Genomic DNA, 24,236 nt, shown 5'->3' on the forward strand with positions numbered 1-24,236 from the left:
TTTTTATTATCTTTTGTTTACAGGTAAGCACAATCTTTATATCCAAGCATTGAATGTTTGTTTACTCGCATATCGACTGGAAAAGGGTAAGTTTATAATGTAATGTTCCTTTTAATTTTTGTGGTTATAATTCTATTTCAACGATGAAAAATGTTTCAAATTGATTTCGTGTTATTTTTTCTTTATTCAAGCAACTTTGCTGGTCACAGTTAATGATTTACTTACTGTATTAAATATATTGTATTATTATTGTTATGTTTATGGAAAACTTATGTTGAGCCATTTTCGTTATATATACGTCAAAGGCACTAAACAAAGTGATTGTATTCATATTTATCGAAGTTTGACTAAATATTTAAAATTTAAGTTTAAGTTTCAAGAAAAAAAAAGATCATAGCTCGGTACGGATTTAAAGAACAGTGATGTTTAATGTTTAGTATGAAACAGCATTAATTGATATTATTCCTAGCCGATTACCTTTGTTTCCCATCCTTCTCTTAACCCATCCTTATGATACCTACCTGTCAATTTTTCGAACATTATTTATGTATTTTTTTATTATACGATTACAACAGTTAAAAGAAAAAATATATAGGTAAACAATAAACTGAACAAAAATATCATAAAACTCTGTAGTAAAAACAATCAAGGGCAATAAATGAATGATACACAATATAATAAAATAAATAAAACAACTTTGTTTTTAACCACTAATTTTTATTTTTCACCGACCGGTTTCAAAGCAAACAAGCTTCTTTGTCAAGGTTTACGTAACTAATGAATTTATTCCTAAACAAATATTTATATTCGACTCCCACAGTAAATAAAGCAAACCCACGTAAACATGGAGGCTGATTCTTTTTGTAAATGACATTTTTTCAAAACAATTATCAATTTCCCTACCATCAAACATTAACACATTGTTAAAAAATCACAAAGACAAAGTCCATAAATATAATAAATCTGGAATATACCAATTAAATTGTAATGATTGCGATTTAATCTACATTGGAAAAACTAAAAGAAACTTTAATATTAGAATAAAAGAACACTTAAGATGCTTAAATAATAATAATTTTTCTGAATTCGCAAATCATCTGATAGAAAACAATCATAACTTCAATAAAGACACTGAATTAAAAGTACTTCATGTTGAAAATAAAATATTAAAATTAGACAACTTAGAAATCTTAGCAATTAAAAAAGCGATTCATAATAAGAACACAATAATTAATAACCAAATAAACAATATTTCTTTTAGTCCTCTCCTGGCTTACTTCAAAAATAAGGATATCAAATTACCACCCGTGTAAGAAAAAACCACTTGATTTATTGGGTCCACGTGTAGTATTTAGTGAACACGATAGAAATAAAATAAAAAGGAATCAATTCATTAGTTACGTAAACCTTGACAAAGAAGCTTATTTGCTTTGAAACCGGTCGGTGAAAAATAAAAATTAGTGGTTAAAAACAAAGTTGTTTTATTTATTTTATTATAATGAATAACCACAAAGTTAGTGCTTCAAAAATAAATTTTATATGTAGATAAACAATATATTTAAAAACACGATAAATGTTTAAGACTTCGAGCTAAACCATACCAATACATCTTCATCCTACACTGTTTTAGTGGCGAATGGATCTACGAAAAGCCGGAAGATCTATCGCAAAGAATTCCAAATTATGTGACGAATTGATTAATGAACACATTCTGGACATTCGGCCTTAAAAACAAAAGTCGCTCTTAGAAGATTTGTAAATAGAAGATTTTGACTTTTGGGGATATTGTTGGGAACACAAAAATAAATTAACAAAAGAGATGAGACATCACTTACAGCAATAAGTTTTTTGAAAATGCATATTATAAAGTCCATCTTAGTTCTACGCTCTCCAATTAAGAGATTGCTCTATTTCAAAATAGAAATTATTACCTACTTGCAATCAGAGCACCCATGCCACTTTTCTTAGAAAACAGTAATGGAGAGACTCGATATGGTCAATATGAGTCCTATAGAGAATTAAGACCAAATTATAGAAGTATATTTTAGATGGGATCGAATTAGTGAGCAATAAAGAGTTTTGATGGTATTAATATTTTTTCTGTTGTCATTCTATTATATAAAAATTTTGACATTACAAAATATTGCGTAAGAATTCTCGGAATCGTTGCACGTCGTTGTGAAAGGTATCATAAATCATCACCCAGTGCCTAAAATAGAAGTACATCCTCATCGCATCAAAGGTGGGTCCATTTCCATGCTCCTTTCCTTCAGTCAAATATTCCAACCTTACTCAAAATTGAATGATAATATTTTTTCAATTAAACAGTCCGCTTCTCGTTAGCAGATGGTTTTTAAGTTTTCCCGTTTCACGCTTCTGTTTGAGAGCATTCCATGGCATAGGGCATGCGACTGCAAATGCGCGTTGTTTGCGTACATATGTAGGTACCTAATAACTTTTCCTAAGCACCGTAGATGTACCTGACTGATCTAAGCGTAAGATATCTGTCAGCTTGTTCATCTGGAATGCATAATAGATAGTTCGCTTAGACATTCCGGAGCAGAATTGTGCTGAGACTTATACATAAGCTATCCGAGTATTTCTCCCTCTGTGGAAAATGTAGTCAGGGTAATTCCCGAATAGTGGTGTGATATTTTGACTGAACTTAGAAATCCTTTAAATAAGTCTTACTGCCGCGTTTGCTACAGATTGTAGGCGAATCATTCCAGTATATCTACATAACATCACACAATGGCGAAGTTGAGTGGCTATTTTATTTTTAACTGATTACTATCAAACTAGTACAATTTTTTTTCATTTCAATGTATCGTATTATCATCGCTTTGATTTTCAATGTTTGGTAATTTTTAAATTACACCGCCCGTGTCGTCACGAGTTCAAGTCAATGAGGTTTCTTAACATTTAAAAGGAGAACCCCGTACCTGTCAAAACATACCAAACGTTGAAAAACATGGCTACCCGGAAACCGGAAACCGTAAAACTAGCATAACACATAACAACGTTTTAATTGATCGATTATTATTCACCACCACCTGTGATGTTTTAAAGTAGTTTATTTTTATTAAAACCATTCTTATTATTTTTTTCATATATTTTTGAGAAATTTCGCGAGAATGAAACATTTCATATGTTTGTGAACAGGCTAAATTTCACTCCCTAGGAGGTTATTAAGATCTCAATTGTAACAGAGAAAACATTTATGTGTTCACGTATAAAAATTAAACAGCATTTTCAGGCGTTGTCTGTTGCCTGTTGGCAATAGTCAACAGATGGAAGAGTTGAGAAAATTTAGATGTTTAAACATAGGCAGAACGGTAAATGTTAATCAGCATGTATAGCGGCATATTACCGGTGACAACATACGGACTAGAAACCATGTCTGTAACACAAAAAATAGCCAGAAATTAAAATGCGGGCAACGATCCATGGCATGACAGATGTTCGGTGTATGTCTAAGAGACAGCGTAAGAAATGAAGAAATAAGGCGACGAACCGGAGTCGTGGATATCATGGATGCAGCGAAATTGAAATGGCAGTAGACAAGACACTTGGCGAGGCAAAACGATGGCAGGTGGACATCCAGAATAATAAAGTGGAGACCATGGGCAAACAAAAGAAGTGCTGGAAGGCCAGAAAAAAGATGGATCAACGACATCGCCTCTATTGCCGGTAAAATATTGATGATGAAAGCGGGTGATAGCGAGGAATGGTGACGTTTGGAAGAGGGCTTTATCCAGCAGTGGAGAGAATAAGGCTGAAGAAGAAGACAAAGATGTATAGTGGCCTCTCAAACCAGCCAATGACAGAGCATAAGCCCTGTAAATGTCTAGACTTCCATTTTCCCATCTCAAAAATATTTTTCCTCTGTTCGAAAAAAAATAGATCGGACTTATAGGGCAGAGGTCTGCGGTTCAAAGTACGCTCTAGCTGTGCTTGATACTTATTTAAGAGCCCAGTTATTTGCGACAAATTTTTGAAAATGGCGTGAATATGGAAACATGATTTCGACAACAGAGCATCTTATGTAAGATAAAATAATTTTAATTGATTTAAATTTCTTAAGTGCAAGTAAGAAATTCAAAAGTTGTACTTATCTTATTACATTTTACCCAAGTTGATTACGGAAACGACGAAATTAATTTACGTAGATTATAAATTGCAATAAACGGAGGCCTACTTTGAATAACGTATTTATTACGTGCATGTACAAATAAAATAAAATGCTTCTAGATCTTTTTGATGCCACATTATACGAGGCGATTCTTTAATGGACGCAAATGAAATAAAAATGTTATGCGTTAAAAATGTAGAACGCGATAAAGATGAATTTGGGTGAGATAATACAACTATTCGCTGAGAAAGCAGTCGTGCGAAATATCATTGTAATTTAATTCATGTTTAAAGTGGTTGTCTAAATTCGTTCAATATCTTAATCAAATTGCACAATAATACATTCGTATTATAATATATTAACGGCGTTAAGTCATTAGTATGTTTCTATTAATTCACTTCATGTGTTATTGTTAAATAACTTATACATACTTTTGTATCGAAAGTTATGTGAAATTCGTAATTAAATAAAAAAGAAAGAAACTCTTAATAAACATAAACAATCTTTGTTGAAATAAACATGATAATTTTAGTAATTAGGTACACAAATTGGGGAAGTTAATAGTTTCATAGCATTTACAGAGTTAAAACTTGTCAAGTTTCATATTTAACTAAGCAAAGTAACAATATTTTTCTGTAAAGTACTATTTAGGTACAGTAGAAATAAAATTAACCGTCTAACGCTTGAATTGCGATTCAAATAATTAAATTGAATTCATTCCCCTTGCAAGCGTACCTATTCAATCAAAAGTAGAAAATGGCTTTAGCCATGAGATCAAAAATGTATAAACATGATGCCGAAAAAAAAACTCTTTTATGGTTTGTATTATAATTAATACACTAATTGGTCAAAATATTTTATGCGAATAATTTTTTTTTAATGCGTCCTAATTTTGATCCCATATTTCACCGACTCAGCACGCGCATTCAATTACTGGGTAAAATTCGGAAAGAAGGACGGCATTTTAAGACGGTGGAATCTAGTAATAAATTTTCCATTTTCCAACTGATTAAATACACTCGTACACGGTGTTCAAGTGAACTTCAGAGAAGCATTCATCATGGGAAACTTTAAAAAAAATCTATTAAATTTTATCGAAAAACTCTTTTTTTTAGATTTTCTTTAAGTCTAAAAATTAAGCGAATCTTAAATCTTCTAGACAAACGTCCTTTTTACAAACCTCTATCTATACCCTACAAATAGAGAAAGAAAAAAAATTGGAAGCGAATAAGGGAAGCTGCTAAGAAAGGGAGGGGTAGGGGTTTGTGGAAGGGATGCTAATCCGAGAAATTAAGGATTTACTCTATTTTCAGATACATTAAAAAAAATAAAAAATTATAAGGATTTTTTTAAAAGTTTACCTTAAGGATTGTTCCTCAGAAGTTTTGCGATCTGGCCCTGAAACACCATGTATTGCACCCTAGCGATAATAGAAGCATGAGTCCAAAAATGCATGTTTTTGACTTGTTTATTCAAAAATGTTCTTGAAATATTTTTTTCATCCTCACAATTAAATACTATTCACATAAAGCATTTATGTGTCTATGTTTAATTATATATTTTTTAAATGCGTTGGAATTTCAATCGCAGCGTATCTAGGTATTTTTTGTTAAATGGAAGATAGGTTAATCAGAATTTCGCTTCAGTTACCAGTTTAGGGGCAGTGAATTATTGCAGTGTTAAACCACCATCAAAGTCAGTATTTCATATCGACCTTGCTAGAAATCGAACCTAGGACCTCAAGAATGGTAGGCGAATGCGCCAATCACCACTACATTATGAGGCTGACCAATCCCTACTTGATTTCTCCTTTCAAGATTTTTACATGTGAGTTGCTATCGAGTGGAAAACGCTCGTATAGGTATTCTTCATCGGCTTGGACACGGAATGTGGTAATTGCCACTCTGTTACTAAGAAACAGACGAAGCAATATTGCCCTTACTATGGAAAAAGCTTTTATAACCAATAATATTATTGTTTTACAATCAATCATTTCATATTATCTAACCTACGTAATACATTTTGCATATTGTCTTCTGACAAGTTATGCCATTTAAATGTCACGTAGCAAAAAAATTGTAAAACCACACATTAGAAGTACTCATAGTAGTTGTGTCATGCTTAATATATTTTATATTAATTTCTTACACATTCGCCTATACCGGACTCAATGTGAAATGATATGATAAATTGTAATAACTTTATTACAATTTCTAAGAATAATGGTGGTGAGAAACCCTTTCTAAAAACTGTATTATTATTGTTTAGTTGTTTTACACATACGTAATACTACCATTTTATATATTTAAATATATTTCATCATGATATTATTAAAATATCAACATTGAAATTCACGAAAATGGACACAACAAAACTGAATAATTATATAATATTTTACAAATACTTCTGAATTCAATAAGAATTAAAATATTCATGCATTTATTTATGTTATATCATTTTTTATTTCTTGTCTGCACCTAATGGTGCATAGGGCACTACATTGTTACACTAACAGCAACATATCTTGATCATTTTTGTTACGTGAAGGTAAGACACTTTGTTTAATGCTTCAGGTGCCAGTCCAGGAGTTATGAAATATTCTACTGTAAAAACACAATTTCAATAGTAAAATTCATATCAACCATGCCAGGAATCGAAACCGAGGCCTCTTGCATAGTAGGCATATGAGCTGACCACGAGGCGGACAAATTTGTTATTAACAATGTCTAATATTACGTACATATAACGAACACGAAATTTACACTTATTTTAATATTACTTATAATTTTTTACACTTATGTATTTATCTTATTATAAACTTAAACCTAATATTTACTGTTCATTGCAATTTTTTTACAAAATATTTTTTTGCACTGTTCAAAAAATAATAATTATTTAATTACGTTTCGTAAGGTAATATAACATTTTTTTGTAGTTTTGTTTTAAAAAATTGTCATTCAAATGTAGTCGTTACTATATGAGAGATTTTTATTGTGACAACCATATTTGTAAAATATGTTGAGTTTCATTCATAAATCATAAAATTACACCCTTAAGATAATATTTTGTAATTTTGTTTTAACGGACATCGTTTATTTATAAATTTAAACAATGTTTGTGTAAAGTTTAGTTAAAATTACAAATGTAAGAGAAAAAAACAAAAAAAGAACATAAGCTTGACAAAATATTCAACGCCTTAAAGAAAAGATCGATCCGAGTTATTACCCTTTTATTTATTTAAATATTTTTCAAAATCACATATGCAAAATTACAAACCAATATTCTAGTAAAGCACTAAGGATAATTTAGTTTCTAAATAAAAGAATACATGAGCATATTTAGTGCTTGTCATGGTAGCCTTAAACCAAAAAGTACGCATCTTATTTTCTTCTTGACATTGGTGTATTTATTTATTCATTCTTTTAAAATTACACTAGTTTAAATATTAATGAACTTATAAAGACTTTTTAGGCTGTGCCCGTGTCAAAACCATAATGATCAACAATAAAACATTCAGCCTCAAATTAATTCGATTTAATTATAATGACTTGTGATGCAATAGAATAATAATTCAGAAAAACAAACTATAAGTTAGATATAAAAATATAAATTATACAAGTTTAAAATAATACATAATCAAATAAACAAAATTATAGTATCATTGAAATCAACAAAATACTAGTAAAATACAGTAGTATTGAAAAAAAAAGTATTATTGAAATCAATAGAAAAAGAATATATTTATAATAAAACATAATTGAAATGATAATTGAGATTTGGTTTGTAGAAACTCACTCTATAGTAAGAAATAGGAGTAATAAATAAGATGCCAAATAAGAGTGAGTACTAAATAAAATAATACAAAAAACATAATGAAAAAACCTAAAATTGACAATTTTTGCCAATTGCTAATCTCGAACTTTAAGATAGTAGTTTATTTTGTGCTGATCGAGGAACAGCTATTATAAGCAGAATAAAAAAAAGTTAATAACGTATTTGTTTATTCAAAATATTCAACACTATTTCGATATCAGAACCTTTTCTAAGAACGTGATATTGGACCAATCAAATGTGATACCTATACTGCCCTCATAAGCAAAATTGGAGTTTTTTGTCAAAAATCACATAATTATTAAAATATGACGTAATGTTCCACAAGAAATTTTGAAACATTTGATACTTTAGAATGAGCAGTAAAAAAATATTTCCGTATGAAAAACGATATACCTAATGTTTTTTTAAAGGTTTTACAATAACAACATAATATTTTAAGATTCGTAAGCGAAAACTCAGTCTAGGACAGGCGCCGTGGCGCAGTTGGTAAGACGGCCAACTGTGAAACTGGCGTCGCGGGTTTGATTCCCGCCAGTTGAAAGAAAAATATCCAAGAAATATTATTTTCTCAATTGGTCTGGGTCTTGTGGTATATTTTTTACTACCTCCTTCCATATCCCCTCTATCCCACCTGCTGACAAGCCTCAAAATAGAGGCTAAGCGGGTTTTTCCTTTAAAAAAAAAAAGAAATAAAAAAAAAATTAAAATAAAAAAATAAAAAAAATTTAAAAAAATATATGATGTACGCAGGTTTTATGCGTTAGAAACGCATAAAACCTGCGTATGCGAAACAAATGGTGCAACGTGGGCATTTACAATTATAAATTCCCGTTTTTTTGATCGAATGGTATCTCAAAATATGACTTTTGCAAATGAGTGTTTTTTTGCTAATAGCGGTAGTATATTCGGCCAATATAAAAAGTAACCAAACCACGGAGGCATAATATTTTAAGATAGGGCGAACAGTTGAGTAATGAAGAAGTATTGATAATGTAAAATTAAGTAGAAGAAACTAGTTTCAATGATTTATTTGGATAAATTATGTAATAAGGTATAGGATTTCAAATTGAATTAGGAAGTTTATATTGATATAATCTGCCAGACTAAGGTACTGGCTAAAAATTATTTACGACAGAAAAAGTATACTATCTTCATCATCATCATTCAATTTCCGCACATAATGGTGCATAGGGCACTGCATTGGTACACCAATCGCAACGTATCTAGATCATTTTTGTTGCATGAAGATAAGATGATCAGTCTTACGCTTCAGGATATATGCATACCTCGCGTATTTTAATTTAATTTTTAATTGCTTATTTTATTTACGTTTTTTTACATTAGAAAAATATTTCAATGCATACATAATACGAAAAAATTAATACTAAAATGTAAATGTATAAAAGATGGTAAAATAAAAATATCCAGCAATGATAGAAAAAAGATGCTCTCTTCTCTGAACTTTTTCTACTTAAATGAAAAATGTCGATATCCGAAGAGATACGGTTGAGTAAAGACATTGCTCTTCCTACTGGCATTACCATCGGCAGGTTCGTTCTGCAAGCAGGAAGATAAAACAGCTTAAGCTGCCTATGTCTAAGGTAGTCATTAGGAACATAAATAAAAATACTCTTCATTACACCTATGTTGGTCGTGATACCACAGATTAATCGGAAAAAAATACATAAGCAAGTATGCATTTCTTCTTTTCTCCAAACTATTATAGCCAAGCATTCCCAGTATGAAGTCAGACGAGTACAACCACGGATAGTATCCGTACTCACCCAGAAATTTCTTCTAAATCATCTCCAGAATAAGAGAGTACTTCAATTCGTGGGGCGCCCAGATAAGAGATCCACACTCAAGTCTGCTTCGCACCAACGAGTTATAAAGAAGCCTAAGAACACGAGTATTCAAGAACACCTTAGCTGTTCGGAGAACAAATCCCGACATTTTTTAAAATCAATTATATCTTACGGAGTTCGTGTTTGCGGTCTCGCCTTTAAGTCTCATCAATGTTAAATTCAAAATATTACCGTTAAGGGGTATTGTACCGAAAAGCGAAATCTGTGAAGCAAAACATATGAGCGAAGATGTATATTTTAAATTCTGTGATGAACTATCGGTAAAACACATTTGTGACTTCAAATTGATTGATATCACTTCGTTGGTCGGGAATATTAAATATTATAGAATCTTTTTAAAAAATGATATCTTACACTCAAAACACTCTTAAAATTAAAGGTTCCCTGGTTGTTCTCCAAATTCGGAGAACAAACATTAAATTGTGTTATTCCGAGACTGTTCAATAATCTTCCGAAAATCATTATTGTCATGGAAAACTCTACAACTAAACACTTAAATGAAAAAATACCTATTTAGTACCTTATGGTTAATATTAATTAGTAAATTTATTTTGTATTTACGGGTGTAAAACAAAACTGTTTTAAATAAAATATTTCCCATCGAAAAATCTGTATACATAATAAGTAACTAAAATAACATGTAACTAAACATACAATAATAAATTTATGCTGTTATATAGCGCAGAAAGTGAGTAACAGTTATTGAATAGTTATTTACTCTAAATTGAAAATTTATTTAAATACATTTACTTTACACGGCATATTTTCCTAAAATATTTTCTAATTACTAAAAAAAAATGTTGTTAAATTTTCTTGAACAAAACGATTTGGTTACTCTAGCGTCAAAACACAATACTTGCAATTTTAATCAAACATACTATGTATTTTTATACACATGGGAATTTTATTCACCCAAAGGATTTAATGATGTGAGAAATACGCCTAGACGAGTCGCACAAAACTATGAATTAAAAGTGTTTCTAGTTTCCACGTATAGATGGAGTTAACGAAATAATCTAATTCCTATTATTTGTCAGTCACGACACACACACATAATTTCTAAGGAAATCAGTAAATTATGTTATTTTATCTCTATAATTTTTTTAAATTTTATTGTTAGTGATTAAGATGCGTTGTTTTTTAAAAACAACAAGTTTCATAAGTAATTATGTAATGCCAAGACATTATTAGGATGAAATTTTAATATGGAGTAAGTAATATAACATTCTACTTAATTTTTGCTTTATTTTCTAGAGTATGTCAAATAAATCAGACTTAAAAGGTAATTTTTATTAAATTCTTAATTTCAACATGAAGAATTTTAAAATGATGAAAATATGTTTATTATAATAACATAAAAATGAATGACCGACTATTAAAAAAGAGAAGAAGTAAAATATTTTGAAATATATCCTGACTTTTTAGTTGTACATTTTGTTTTATTTTTTATTTTGTTAAAAATATTATATCCTCAGTCAGCGTGCATTACTGCCAATATACAATTTTGCCAAAAATGATGTTTTCAAATTAAAGAATTTTCAATTTTTATTGGATGTTCCCAAATCATACGAAGCTCGTGGGATTAATAAATAGCAGGCGAGTTTTCTGAAGAGGAACAGAACCTCGGATCGGAGTAAATAGAGCGTTCGATTTGATTTTAGAGGCAGTTTCCTGACAAAAGTTGATTTAGTAGATATCCGATTGACGGTATAATTAATTTAAAAAGAAATGAGATAAAAACAATACAGTAAAAAATACATTTTTTTACAAAAAGCATTTAACAAATATTTGTATTCTATTCTTCATCTTCTTCACGTGTCATGTCCGGTCCCCCGACGTTGACGATCACTTGGGAGAAAGCTGTGAAAAAATTCCTGGGAATTATTGACCGAAGTGGTTTCCCGTTGCCTTCTTCGGTCGAATTTTTTGTCGGGGTTACCTACCCTTAGCTGGAGGGGTCCCGATTTATGGCGCCGGACACTCGCCATTCATCCTCTCCCTATCTATTACGAGTATCATATTATCATTCCTTTTTCCATTAAATTGTTTTTTTTTTACTCTTATTGTATTTATCATTATTTTTTGGTCAAACTGTGAGAAATAGCTTGTGGTAACAAGTCCGCCATTTAACCGTGTATACCTTTGTTTTATTTGCGAAGATAAAAAAAAAGTATTTATAACATTATACATTGTACATGTATACACGTTTTTCAGGGCCAGACCGCGAAATTTCAGAGTAACATTCCTCATGGTAAGCTTTAAAAAAATCGTAATTAAAAATTCCAAAAAGTCATTAAAAAAAAAGTTTTATTCTTGGCTTATTATTGATATTTCAATAATTCTCAAGGCACCACTATTGTATTATTTTGTCATTGTTTTACCTTATCGTTAGTTCAATCAACAGTTACCTTTGAAATGTACTTTAAATCTTTTATTTAAACTTACAGTTTATATCACGTTTGTCCTTGAAAATCAAGTAAAAAATCGGTACATGGTAATCAAATTTAAGAACTGATTGTGAATATTACTTTTTTTTGTAGTGTTTATTTTTTTTATCTTTTTCTTATTGTTCATACTTCATGAACATTTTTTTATCATTCCCAGTATTTCTTGAATAAGCTATTTTTTTTTTTAATTAATTTTTTTTTAGATCAATAACAAATTACATACTAGCATTTTTTCTGTAGAATAATACAAAATAAACAGTAGGGTAGTACTTTTTAAAACATCCTTATCAATATTGCTGGCATATAAAAAAAGGTTTTTTAAAAAAATAAAATTTTATATATATTTAAAGCACTTTGTGGTTACTGCGTGCTCCTTTATCAAGGTATAATTTAGAAACGAATGTAATCCTATTTTAAAATTTTCACCCTAACTACATAAATCTAATACACATGGAGGCAATAAGTCTTTGTATTAAGTAATATTTTGTGTTTGTGTAGGTATGAAGTGAGGGGTGAGGGAGGTTGAAATTCAATTAATTTGCACTTCATTTTCATCATCATTTTTCAATTCTATGATTTTTTTACTGTACAAGTTAAGTGTTTTATTTTATAAGTTTGGAATCTTTGACTCAGTGTCTTTATTAATGTTATAAATATTATCTATCACATGGTTTTAGAATTCGGAATAAAATATTATAATCGCATAGGCACCTTAAGTGTGCTATTAAATAATTTTAGTCAAAGGATTTACGTAAAAAAGGGTAACTGCGTTCAACTAAAAATTAGTCGTTAAACAAAAACTTATTATATAAATAAAACACTAGTGATACTTTAATCCACAAATTTGGAATATCCAGTGACCGGTTTCATCGCTTTCGCATCATCTTCGAGACTGGTATCTTTATTAAAGAGTTAAATGTATTTATACAAAACAGAGGTGAGGATAGATAATTCAACGGTCACTGGATATTCCAAATTTGTGGATTAAAGTATCACTCGTGTTTTTTATATAATAAATTACAATGAACTTCCATCAAGAATTTTCACTTACAAACTTAAATGTTAAACAAAAAGCTTTATTTCAAACACAAATTTGTAGAATTACATACACATGGAAAAAAATCAATGAAAATCTTAAAAATAATAACATTTTTCATTATATTCACATTTAGTTACATTTTATAAATGATTTAACTCAACAGTAATAATTATAATTCGTAAATCATTGTTACGTTTAGTACCGCATACCTCCACTAGCACGGCCAGTGAGCAAGTGTTTCAATGTCGACGCTTTTTGCAACATTCATATTTCATTGTGTTCTTAGTTGTTTCTTGGGAAAATTACACAACACACACGATACATGTGTAGCTATTGTATTAATTTTTTCTGGCGTTTTGAAAGGATTTAATTGTCTGTTCCGAAATACTTAAATCAATAACTGTTTAACGGCGAATGGGATCCAAAGGTAATTATTTAAAGTACAGAATAGATAGCGACAGAAAAGTGGATAGATTTGAATGTACGTCCATGTATGTACTTAATGTACTATATAAGTAGTATATCACAATAACCCTTTATTTTTATTTACTAGTTTTTATGTTGGTATTTATTATCGATCTTTGTCTAGTAAATTATCTTTTTAGGGAAAGGTAAATAAAACGCTTGTAATTTGTTAAAAAAAAAGTTTTTATTTGTTTACATCTTAAAAATAATGAGATGAACAAAAGCTATTTATATAAATATACAAAAAACTCGATAATTTTGGCGACGCTTCTTCTTTCTAGTACCCCCTCTACTAGCCGTATCTACATCGGCCGTGATCTTAAGATCGGTACAAATGATATTTACAGTACGATAATCAGCTCTACGGAAGTTATCCGTCCTCCGATGCCCTAAATATAATTAACATTCACGATGGCGATGAAGGTTCGCGATAATGATACGACGCGAGAGGAAGACTCAGTGGCTGTAGCTGTAACTTCCTCCGAGCCCGCTGAAGTGGCTGTACGAGTCGTGGCCGCCGTAGGCCTCGTGGCTGCCGCCATAGGCCTCGTGGTTTCCGCCGTAGGACTCGATGTCGTAGTCGTGGCTCGAAACGTGCACCGGCACTGGGACCTTCACGGGGACTGGTACCGGCTTCTCTACCGTGACGGGGTAGGGCCTGTCCACGTGGACGGGGTAGGGCCTATCGACGGGCACCTTGACGGGGTAGGGCACGTGCTTCTCGACCGGGTACGGGACGTGCTTGTACACGGCGTAGGGCTGGGGAACGGCCACCTTCACGGGCACCGGGTAGGGCTTGTCGACGTGCACGGGGTACGGCCTGTCCACGGGCACGTGCACGGGGTACGGCACCGGCTTCTCTACCGGGTAGGGCACTGGGACCGGCTTGTCCACGGGATACGGTTGCGGCACGTGCACGGGGTAGGGCCTGTCGACGGGCACCTTGACCGGGTACCCCACGTGCTTGTATACCGGGTACGGCTGGGGAACTGGAACCTTGACTTCCACGGGGTAGGGCACGTGCTTCTCCACCGGGTAGGGCTGTGGTACCGGAACCTTCACGTGAACTGGAATATGCTTTTCAACGGGGTAGGGTTGCGGAACGAACACCTTGACCGGGTAAGGTCTATCGACTGGAACATGGACCGGGTACGGTACCTTCTTTTCAACCGGGTAAGGTTGGGGTACATGTACGGGTACTTTGACGTATTCTTTGACTGGGTAAGGGACGTGTTTAATAACTTCGTAAGGTTGAGGAACGGCTACCTTAACAGGGTAAGGTACGTGTTTCTCGACTGGATAAGGCACGTGCTTTTCTACAGGGTAAGGTACTGGAACACCCTTGAGAAGAGTAATAGTTTTGGTGATGTCAGTATGACCACCGATGATGTGTCCCCCGTGTCCTCCGTGACCTCCATACCCTCCATACCCCCCATATCCTCCATAGCCGGATAGACCGTGGTATCCATCGTCCAACTGGATGTTGGAGATCCCGTGACCGTAAGCTCCTCCCGCTGAGCCATGACTGCCGATGTAGCCGAGGTCGAGTCCGCTGATGCCATATCCGTAACCCAAGTTGAGAAGACCCCGTTTGTCGAGCTTCTTATCGAGTGGTTCCGCTTTCTTTCCGACTGACTTTTTTTCATCAGCCGCTACTACCGCCAGTAGCAGGATACTGAAGAATATCTGTAAAATAAATTATACTTTAATTAACTGATGGAGCATAATTTTTTCAACAAAACTGAATAAAATAAAATTGTCTACAATAGTGATAAATAATTCCTTCAAACAATATTGCACCTTTAAAAACACCTTCTGAAGTGATATTACTGATATTTTGTCTGAATAATGTAACAACATTCGTATTTCAAACTTTTTATGCAATCAACATTCGCCAACTGAAATGTCAGTTGAGATATGAGTATATACTACATTTGACAAAGTATAAAAGTTCGCAAAGTCAGCCAGAGTGAATAAGGCGGTGGGTAATTGTAATAATTGAACCCCGAGTGGATGTCGCAAATGACACACTAACACGAAAAACAAGGATAGTAAATCTCAAGCTTCACAATGCAAGTAAGGAGAGTAAGTTTAGTCTCACGACCTGTTGGATAATACGAGGGAAAAAAGTCGTTGTCGTGAGATTTGAACTACCACCGCAAACTAACCACTGAATTGCGAAACAAATGCAATCAGAAACAATTAGGTACAAGCTGCTCTGGAAATTCTCGCCTTACGCAATACGTTGTGTGTCTTTAAGGAAATCATTTTCCCATCAAAGGAACGAGTTTCCAAGCGATTGAATCTAATCCGACATTTTATACAAGCTAACTTGCATCTTCGGCTTGATTTCTCTTATCGAAAATGCAATACAGCATTCTGATACGTAATTTACTAGACTCGAGCTATTAACACAAAGAAAACTGGATTCATTAAAAAATACCATTAGGATTAGAGACATTTCAAAATATCAAGCATAAAAAAGCGTTTTTTTTATTATTCCAAATGTTCTCGCATCACTGTTGAAATATTATTATTATTTTCGTCCATTCATTTTACGCAATATAATGAAATAATATGTGACAAAATGGTTAGGGTTTTAAGAATGAAAGGTATCGTTCTCACAATGGTTGTACATACATATTTATATTGTTTCTCGTGCATTGCATCACGTAATAACATTTCCAATGAGTTAGTCGATCGTTTACATGTTTGCTGATATTTGGATGACCTTTGTTATTAGTGAATAGAATGCTTCTCCCGTGGAGTTTGCGATGGCTATAAAGTCGATAAATTGATCCGCAGTTGACGTCCCGAGTTAAAGCTTGGCTTCTTAATTTAATCAATACGACTTTAGGTTTGAGAAAGATATAACAAAGATTACTAAAAAAATTATAAATAAATCTCACGATCCATTTATTTTTGCCAAAGCTTTAAACTTCTGCTGATACACATTATATTATTTATCGCGCTTCTGTTTCACAAAAAAACAAATGTTCATATTATTACAAATCAAACATTCAATTCGTTTTTTATTTTTTTATGATAAAAAATAACACACACGCAGCTTGCCCACCACATACCGCTCACCGCATTTAAGTAAAGAAAACAAATTGCTTCTTGCCGAACGAGGAAGGCCCATTTTATATGCATCGTCAAAATCCATATGACACGGTTACTGTGGATTACTGGCTACTCTTAGGTAAAAATCTTGCAAAACGAAATCAAGTCGACACTAAACAGCCTCATGGATAAAACATTCATGCATTAAAATAATTATAATATAATAAAAATCAATCCACTCCTTGTAATTTTATCGTGCTGTGTTGATTTTTACGATCCTTGTAATGAGCCAAAACATGCCCGAAAACATTCTCCGTAATGTGGTTGTCTTGGCATCTTAGTAGAGTAAAAAGATAATCCAGAAGTATATGTGCTTTGTTGGATTGAGAGTGAGATGTGAATTCCTCACTGACTGGCAATTGAATACAAACAAAAATCATCGTTCCGTATTTGTAAATACCTAATATATAAACCACTTTCGGATAAAGGGATTTTGAGTATTATTCAATTAATAATATCTATTAAAACAATTAGTAACGAGAAAATGTTTAAAAAGGCAAAAAAAAAATGGATAGTGGAACTAGGTAGAAGTAAAATGGATTGTCTCATTCGCCCATACCAATATTGAATTAACTGCTACACAAGTGTGTAGCTTATGTTAGGTTTTTGTTTTTTTCATTGTGTGTTTTGTAATATAAATAATATAAATGTACATAAATACCTTGTTTTTCAAACTGTCTGAATATTTGTTCATTATCTTCGTTTTTTTAAGTTAGTCTTCTTTGTTTATTCTCAAATGTAATTTAAAAAAAGTATATTGTTAAGTGTCCTCGCGAGGGAAACCAATGAGGTCACATTATTTTTATTATTAACTATAGTTTGTAAGTAAAAAATATGAATAAATAAATAAATGTATTTTCCATAAGATTTATTTACTTATAAAATTTAAACATTTTTTTTACGGGATAAATATAAAATTATATTTTAATAAAAGATAATAATATATTATTTCGTTCTGGAGTGTGAGTAATAATTCTTGTGGTGTTTTTTCTCTCTCATTATTTGTTAAATTCTCAGTGCCTTAATTCACTCTTTTTAGCTGTTAAATATTAAGATGAGGTATTTTCGTAATAACAAGAACAAGTTTAATAATTATTATGCGCTATGATATAATATTGTCTGTTTACTTATAATTACGTACTATTACCGGGCGGTCTTCTCACTACGGGAACTTGAATGAAAGCGAAATTATTACTCTTACTTTCGTTTACAACTTGTTACGAGAATGCTCCAATAACGTACTTAATATTCCAGTGAACTAGGTTAAATCTCCGGTAACGACTATGAACAATAACCAAACTCCAATACAAATAACTTGTGCATTTTATTATTCGATACAAACATCGCCGTCGCGTCGATGAGAATGCTTTCTACAAAGTTACAATAAATCGTTTAACGCCCGTTTGCTTTAATTTTTGCCTAGAGCGGTGTGTCTATATTTTGCTATTAGACTGCGTGTTTACGCTACTGGTCCTATTGTTGTCTGCTATTTGTGAAATTGAAAGAAAGTGGCGAGTTCAAGTATTAGTTCTACTTCACTTTATTTGTATCGATGCCAAAAGCATTACTTCACATTAGAAACTAGATGTCAATAAATTTTATTGAAATACAAATTCGGTATTGTTTATAACATACGTATTTGGAAAATAATATTTTAGAAAAGATTTTAGTAAGTAAAATGTATCAACTAAAAACTTCATAAACATTTACATATTCATGTAATATCCTTATCTTTTGCAACGTAGATTTTAAAATTATGATATATGCAACATGTATTATATGGTGACTAAAATTATACTTTTTTAATAAATCGTCGTGTTTTTCAGTAAAGATTGTCTCTGAAGAAAGCCCTTTTTTTATTTTTACACACTAAAAACTAAGTGCTTATAATGTACGTTACGTTAATTGAATGTTTGTAAATAGCAAAACAAACTTTTTTCTACGCGCGGTTCATTTTTAGCGCGCGTAATTTTTGGCCTAAATTTGGAAGCGGCACCTTAATGTATTAAATAGCCGTAAAATGGGGTAAATATTTTTTTTAAAATTATTATTTAAAACCACGTTAGAAGTAGGTTCTTTATAATCTTATATTATTTTTAAAAGTAATGTAAAATTTAATTAAGTTAAAACGATTAAAACAATTTTCTAATGAAAAACATGTAACTGTTACATTAAAGTTCTAATTGAAACTTTGATACTGTAAGAATTCAATAGAATTTTAATTTTTTTTAGAAAACATTTTAAAATTGATGTCAATTTTAAATGTCTTCTATTAAGTGAAAAATGACCTTCATATTATTGATGATCAATGTAACCTCTATTCGAGGCAATCCTAGGTCAGTTTTATCAATTTTTTTTTTAATCTCATAATAACGCTTAGTTTTTCTTTTTAATATGTTCACTGCTAGCCTAAAATATTTAAATCCCGAAAAAAATCGAATATGCTTTATTGGATCAAAAATCAAAAAATTAAAAATACAAAATAAGGCAAAATATTATTTGTATATTTTGGCGGAAAAATGTAAAAATGGTAACTCCGCCAATAAGAGGAGTATATAGATTAAAAACTGCTTCCTAACTCCATCAATTGGCGGCGATGGTAGTAAACCTACCGTAACCGGAAAAAAAAAATCACACCTAGTGGTTCTTATTCACCTCATTTTACTTATCTGTTTCACTGGCTATTATATATAATATGCAGCGATATTAGTGTTGAATAACATTAGAGTTTTCATTGATTACTCTCGACGTAATATTACACATTAGTGTGAATATTTACTGATCTCGTGTGAAATTTGGACCAAGAGATAGCAATGTTTGACATCAATGCGACTGACATTGCCATTTTACTTATGAAATATCAGTGCTAACAAACAAAAACAAAATGTTATAATTGTGACGTCTTAACATAACTACCAAACTGATTTTAACTACAATTATACGTTAAAAAATATTTTATTCGTCCATCGGCAAATACAAATTGAAACGTAAGTTTTTAATTTTAAAAAAAGAGAGGATACATTTAAATATATATTTATTTGTAAATAGAAACAGCTGTTTTTTTAAAAATATATAAATGTTTCATATCAACGCGCCGATCAACGCGCCGCTACAAGATGGCCTATGCACCATTAAGTGCTAAAATTTTTAATGAATGAATTTATTAACCTATTTTAAAACCTTTTTATTTTTGATTATTTACTCGCTTGGAGTGTTGCGATTTTTTTTCTAATAAAAAATCATTTGATATGTTTAGTATGCTGGTTTTTTTATTACGTGAATATGTATGTTGCCATATTTATTATGTCATGCGTTAAACGACGCGTTGATAAAAAACAATACATATATTATTTGGAAATAATTTAAGCGTATCCCACTACAAACGTATCTTTAGCGTTTATTGAAATGAAACTAAAACATTATTTAAATACATGAATTATTCCAATAAATATCAAAATATAATAAAAATAATAATACTTTTGCGTCTACTTATAACAGATCTATTCAGATCAACAAGTTTTGTTGACAATTTTTTTTTAAATCAGTACCCTGTATCTGTAAAAAAAGCAGCGCTATGAAGTTAAAAAATCCAGAAAAAGTATTGCCATAAAATCTGTTTTTAGCAATAATTTTAGGAGGTGGTTTTCTTAAGTGTTGAATTTTGTCAGTATTAAGAAAATTTAAATTTGATGTTTTTTTCTTGTGTCATGGTGTTTTTATTGTTTTTTGTATATTCCAGAACGCGTTTTGTATTTTTCAAAATAAATTACCAAACTATAATATTTATTTTTTAAAACATATCCAACAAACGATTAAAGAGTAAAGTTAGAAGCTTCATTACCATGTTGACCAAATATTCTCTTCTATTTCGTATGACACAAATTTGACTGAGACCTGCCATTTAAAAGTTTATTTGATACAAAAGATGTATTATGTTACCATTGCCAAATAAAGATTCTTTGACTTAAAAGAATTATATTTCGCAAATACGTCTTGAAAAACTACAACAATAACACTCAATCAGGTCAATATTAAAAATAATAAAAATGTGATGATTAATTTGTTTTTTCATGAATGCTTAATGAATAAAATGTATCTTTGAAACCTTTATAATATGTTTTTATTTTTTATGCATTGCTGATTTTCATTTGATAAAGTAAATACCTCTCATTTCCATGTCAGGATATTTGTAATAATATTTTCCAAATTCCAGGTGAACGCATACACCTATGTTAAGGTTTATTCCATGAAACATATCACCAAAAAGGTCTAAGTATTTTTGTACTACGTTAAAGTTATATTTGTATTTTAATTGTAAGTGCAAGTTTGCCTACCATGCAAAAAGTTCGATTCCCAATACGATTGATATGAAACATAATTTTTTAAATGCGTTTTAACACTAGAATATTGTTTTATAGTTCCTGGACTAGCACTTGAAGTATAAGACTGATCTAACCTGCATGTAACAAACATTGCCCTATGCACCATTAGGTGTGGAAAGGGAATGATGATGAAAACAAAATGATAGCTGTATTTCAAAACTGTGAGAATAAAGTAAAATTCATTATAATAATTAAGATAAGGTTTTTAGCTTTGACTATTTTAATGTATAATTTTATTGTTCTCCAGTGACCAGGTTTCATTGTAACCAATATCGTCAAACTGAAATCTAAAAAATAAACTACTAAATGTAATAAACTAACAACTTGTTGCTGTCATATTTTAATGCATTCCCACAAAGAAGAAAATATAGTTAAGAAACTAAATAAATCAAAATAATTTTAATTCGTGATGCGTTCCTAGCGGTAATTATAATTATTCAGGAAATTGCTTTCATAAATTGTTTTGGTTTGTAAGCTTAAACAGTAAATTAGAAAAAAAACTCTTTATAAGTTTAAAAGCCTCCTTGCGGAAAACAATTTTGTTTGGTAAATTAGTCAAATTTACGTTGAAAATTGTGAATGTCCTTGACAGTTAAAATTTTGTGAGTGTAAATTCGGTACGATTCGGTAGCTAACGACCATAAAATTAGATAGATTGTAGAAATAATAATTGTGACGTAGATTTGAACGAAATGTGACTTTGAAAGTTGTCTTGAATATATAAATATGTAAATTTAATTCATGAATTAATGAAAATGAGTAATTAACAAAAAACAGTGAGTTCAATTAACGTAAATGTTCTTTTGTTTTTTTTATAAAAATAATGAACAATTCACTGCACACGTTTGAACTATCTAACCTAACTTAAAGTGCATTAAAAAATGGTCATAAGCTATAAAACTTATTGTTGTTAACTTTATTCACACTGAATATTTTAAAAGGAATAAATAGTTTCCTTTTATGCACTTTTTCAAAAAAATCGCATTCTATGATTTCACTCAACATAACACGACGCCGTAGTTTTAAACTGTTTCACGTAATTTGATTATTATTTATAAAAATGCGGTTTTGTTATCCCACGCGTTGAAATCTCCGGTAAACACTTTTCGTTTGGAGGCTTTGCCGGTCACTAGTAAATATTATTAGTTTTCTCACCGTCGCCTTCATCGTGTGTGAGAAGGTGCTAGTTAGCGATGTCCAGGGAGTGAACTGGATACCATGAGGCTGTCAGGCGAGGCTTTTATACGGCGGACGGACATTTTGATCGCTGTCCCGGGGGGGAGGCGTCGCGACGTCGCAGTGGACGCCGCGACGTCCACTCGTGACGTCACCCGGCGTGCTCCGAAAGTTCTTTGTTTTGCATAGTGAGGGCTCGTGATATAACAATACATTACAGCTTACAGCGAATGCGAGGATCCCATAAAACTATCTTACAGCAGTAAATATAAATAGTACTGTCAATTTATTCAAGCATGTATGGAAAACTTCTTAAACGGGTGAATATGGAAGTTTAGGAATTGATAGAGCTTATGATCTAATGTTGAGTAACTTAAATCATAATTTTACATACTGTGTCTCTTTACTTCCCTGACTTAGCTTAAATACTTTTCTTTTTTTTAAATTCCACATACTGATTGTTATGAAGTGTCAGACCGAAAGAGAATAGATGTCCCAGAAGAAAATTGAGTAAACCGTGGTTGAACTTTGTAAAATAAACTTTACTATTATCAAATGGAAGCGATACTATTGGGTGGGTCATATAGTGCGGACGCCTCCTGAGATCCTTAACTTTCCATGCCTATTTCACAAGGCATCAGGTTGTCAACGTCCTAGACGTCTTCTGCTGACTGTTCGTCTGCACTCACCTGGCTTGGGAGGATGCACAGATGCTGGTAGCAACTAAAATGCATAAAGGCTCTTTGTGCACAGGAACATACATGGAATGATGATAATTTCAGAGTCAAAAGCTAATCTTCAATTATTAAATAGGTAACACAGATTATTTAATTTTATCCATTTTAATTTAGAACTGTCAACCAGTGACCAGGTTTTTTCATGACTGACATCATCAGACTAGTAAAAAACGTATTTCACTTTTATTATAAAAATAAGTTTCACGAAGAAAATTCAAAAATAAATTTATCAACAATGTTTTGAGTATGTCCAAATATTTGTAAACAGTCTGGATTTTCCCCCTCAAAGGTTATTTAAATCTTAATTTGTAGCAAAAGACAGGGAAAACGTTTTTAAAAATGGGAGTATGGAAGTCTAGGCATTTACAGGGCTTTTGATCTGTCATAGACTGGTTTAATTATTATTTTTAATTTAGTTATGTCGTCGAACAAAGTTAATGCCGAAACAATAGATAATTCTAAATTTATTGCAACAGAGGGGGAAAAAAAATTTTAGAATGGAAAATGGAAGTCTAGGTATTTGCAGGGCTCGTGACCTGTCATTAGCTGGTTTATGTGCCCACTTTACACGCTGTGTAACATTCACCATTCTGCCTATGTTTAAACATCCACACTTCCTCAACTCTTCCATCTGTTGACTTTTGTGAAGTAAAAGAGCTAAACTTTTAACGTTTGGATAAAATTTATGATAAATTTATTTTAATTGTGTATTTTTTCCTTAAATGCCTAGTAAAAAAAAATATTTTCACATTTTTTTAATTTTTTTTTTTTTAAATTTATTTATTTTTTCTTCTGACACACTTTTTCTCAAAACTAAGAATTTCGCTGTTTTGGGCGCTAGTGAGGTGCCACGAATCGCATCTGTAGAGGAGAATAGGTGTTATGTAGGCGTTGTATAGGCGGCATTTTGTTTTTACTGAATAAATATTCGATCTTCAGACAGCATTCGTACTCTTAAATGTGGCGCATGCCACCTTGCTGCATTCCTAGTTCTTTTTTAAACTCTATACTTCCAGTTATTTCTTTTTTTTTTGCA

The 24,236-nt window shown here is 31.6% G+C and overlaps 2 protein-coding genes across 2 annotated transcripts in view; one reads left to right on the top strand and one right to left on the bottom strand.

The window, feature by feature from the left end:
* Ance-3 (angiotensin-converting enzyme Ance-3) overlaps positions 1-24,236 on the top strand; it is a 308,103-nt gene that overhangs the window by 165,363 nt on the left and 118,504 nt on the right. The gene's annotated exons all lie outside the window — the stretch shown is intronic.
* Positions 13,948-22,486, bottom strand: LOC148283706 (uncharacterized). The gene is made up of 2 exons (XM_088243388.1): positions 22,443-22,486; positions 13,948-15,468 (listed from the first exon to the last, which is right to left on the bottom strand). The coding sequence occupies exons 1-2, from the start codon at positions 22,452-22,454 to the stop codon at positions 14,239-14,241; spliced, it is 1,242 nt and encodes a 413-aa protein (XP_088099514.1). The 5' UTR covers positions 22,455-22,486; the 3' UTR covers positions 13,948-14,238.

This window comes from Micrasema longulum, unplaced genomic scaffold (assembly GCF_059751315.1).
Source record: "Micrasema longulum isolate JH-2025_06_02 unplaced genomic scaffold, ASM5975131v1 h1tg000210l, whole genome shotgun sequence".
NCBI lineage: Eukaryota > Metazoa > Arthropoda > Insecta > Trichoptera > Brachycentridae > Micrasema > Micrasema longulum.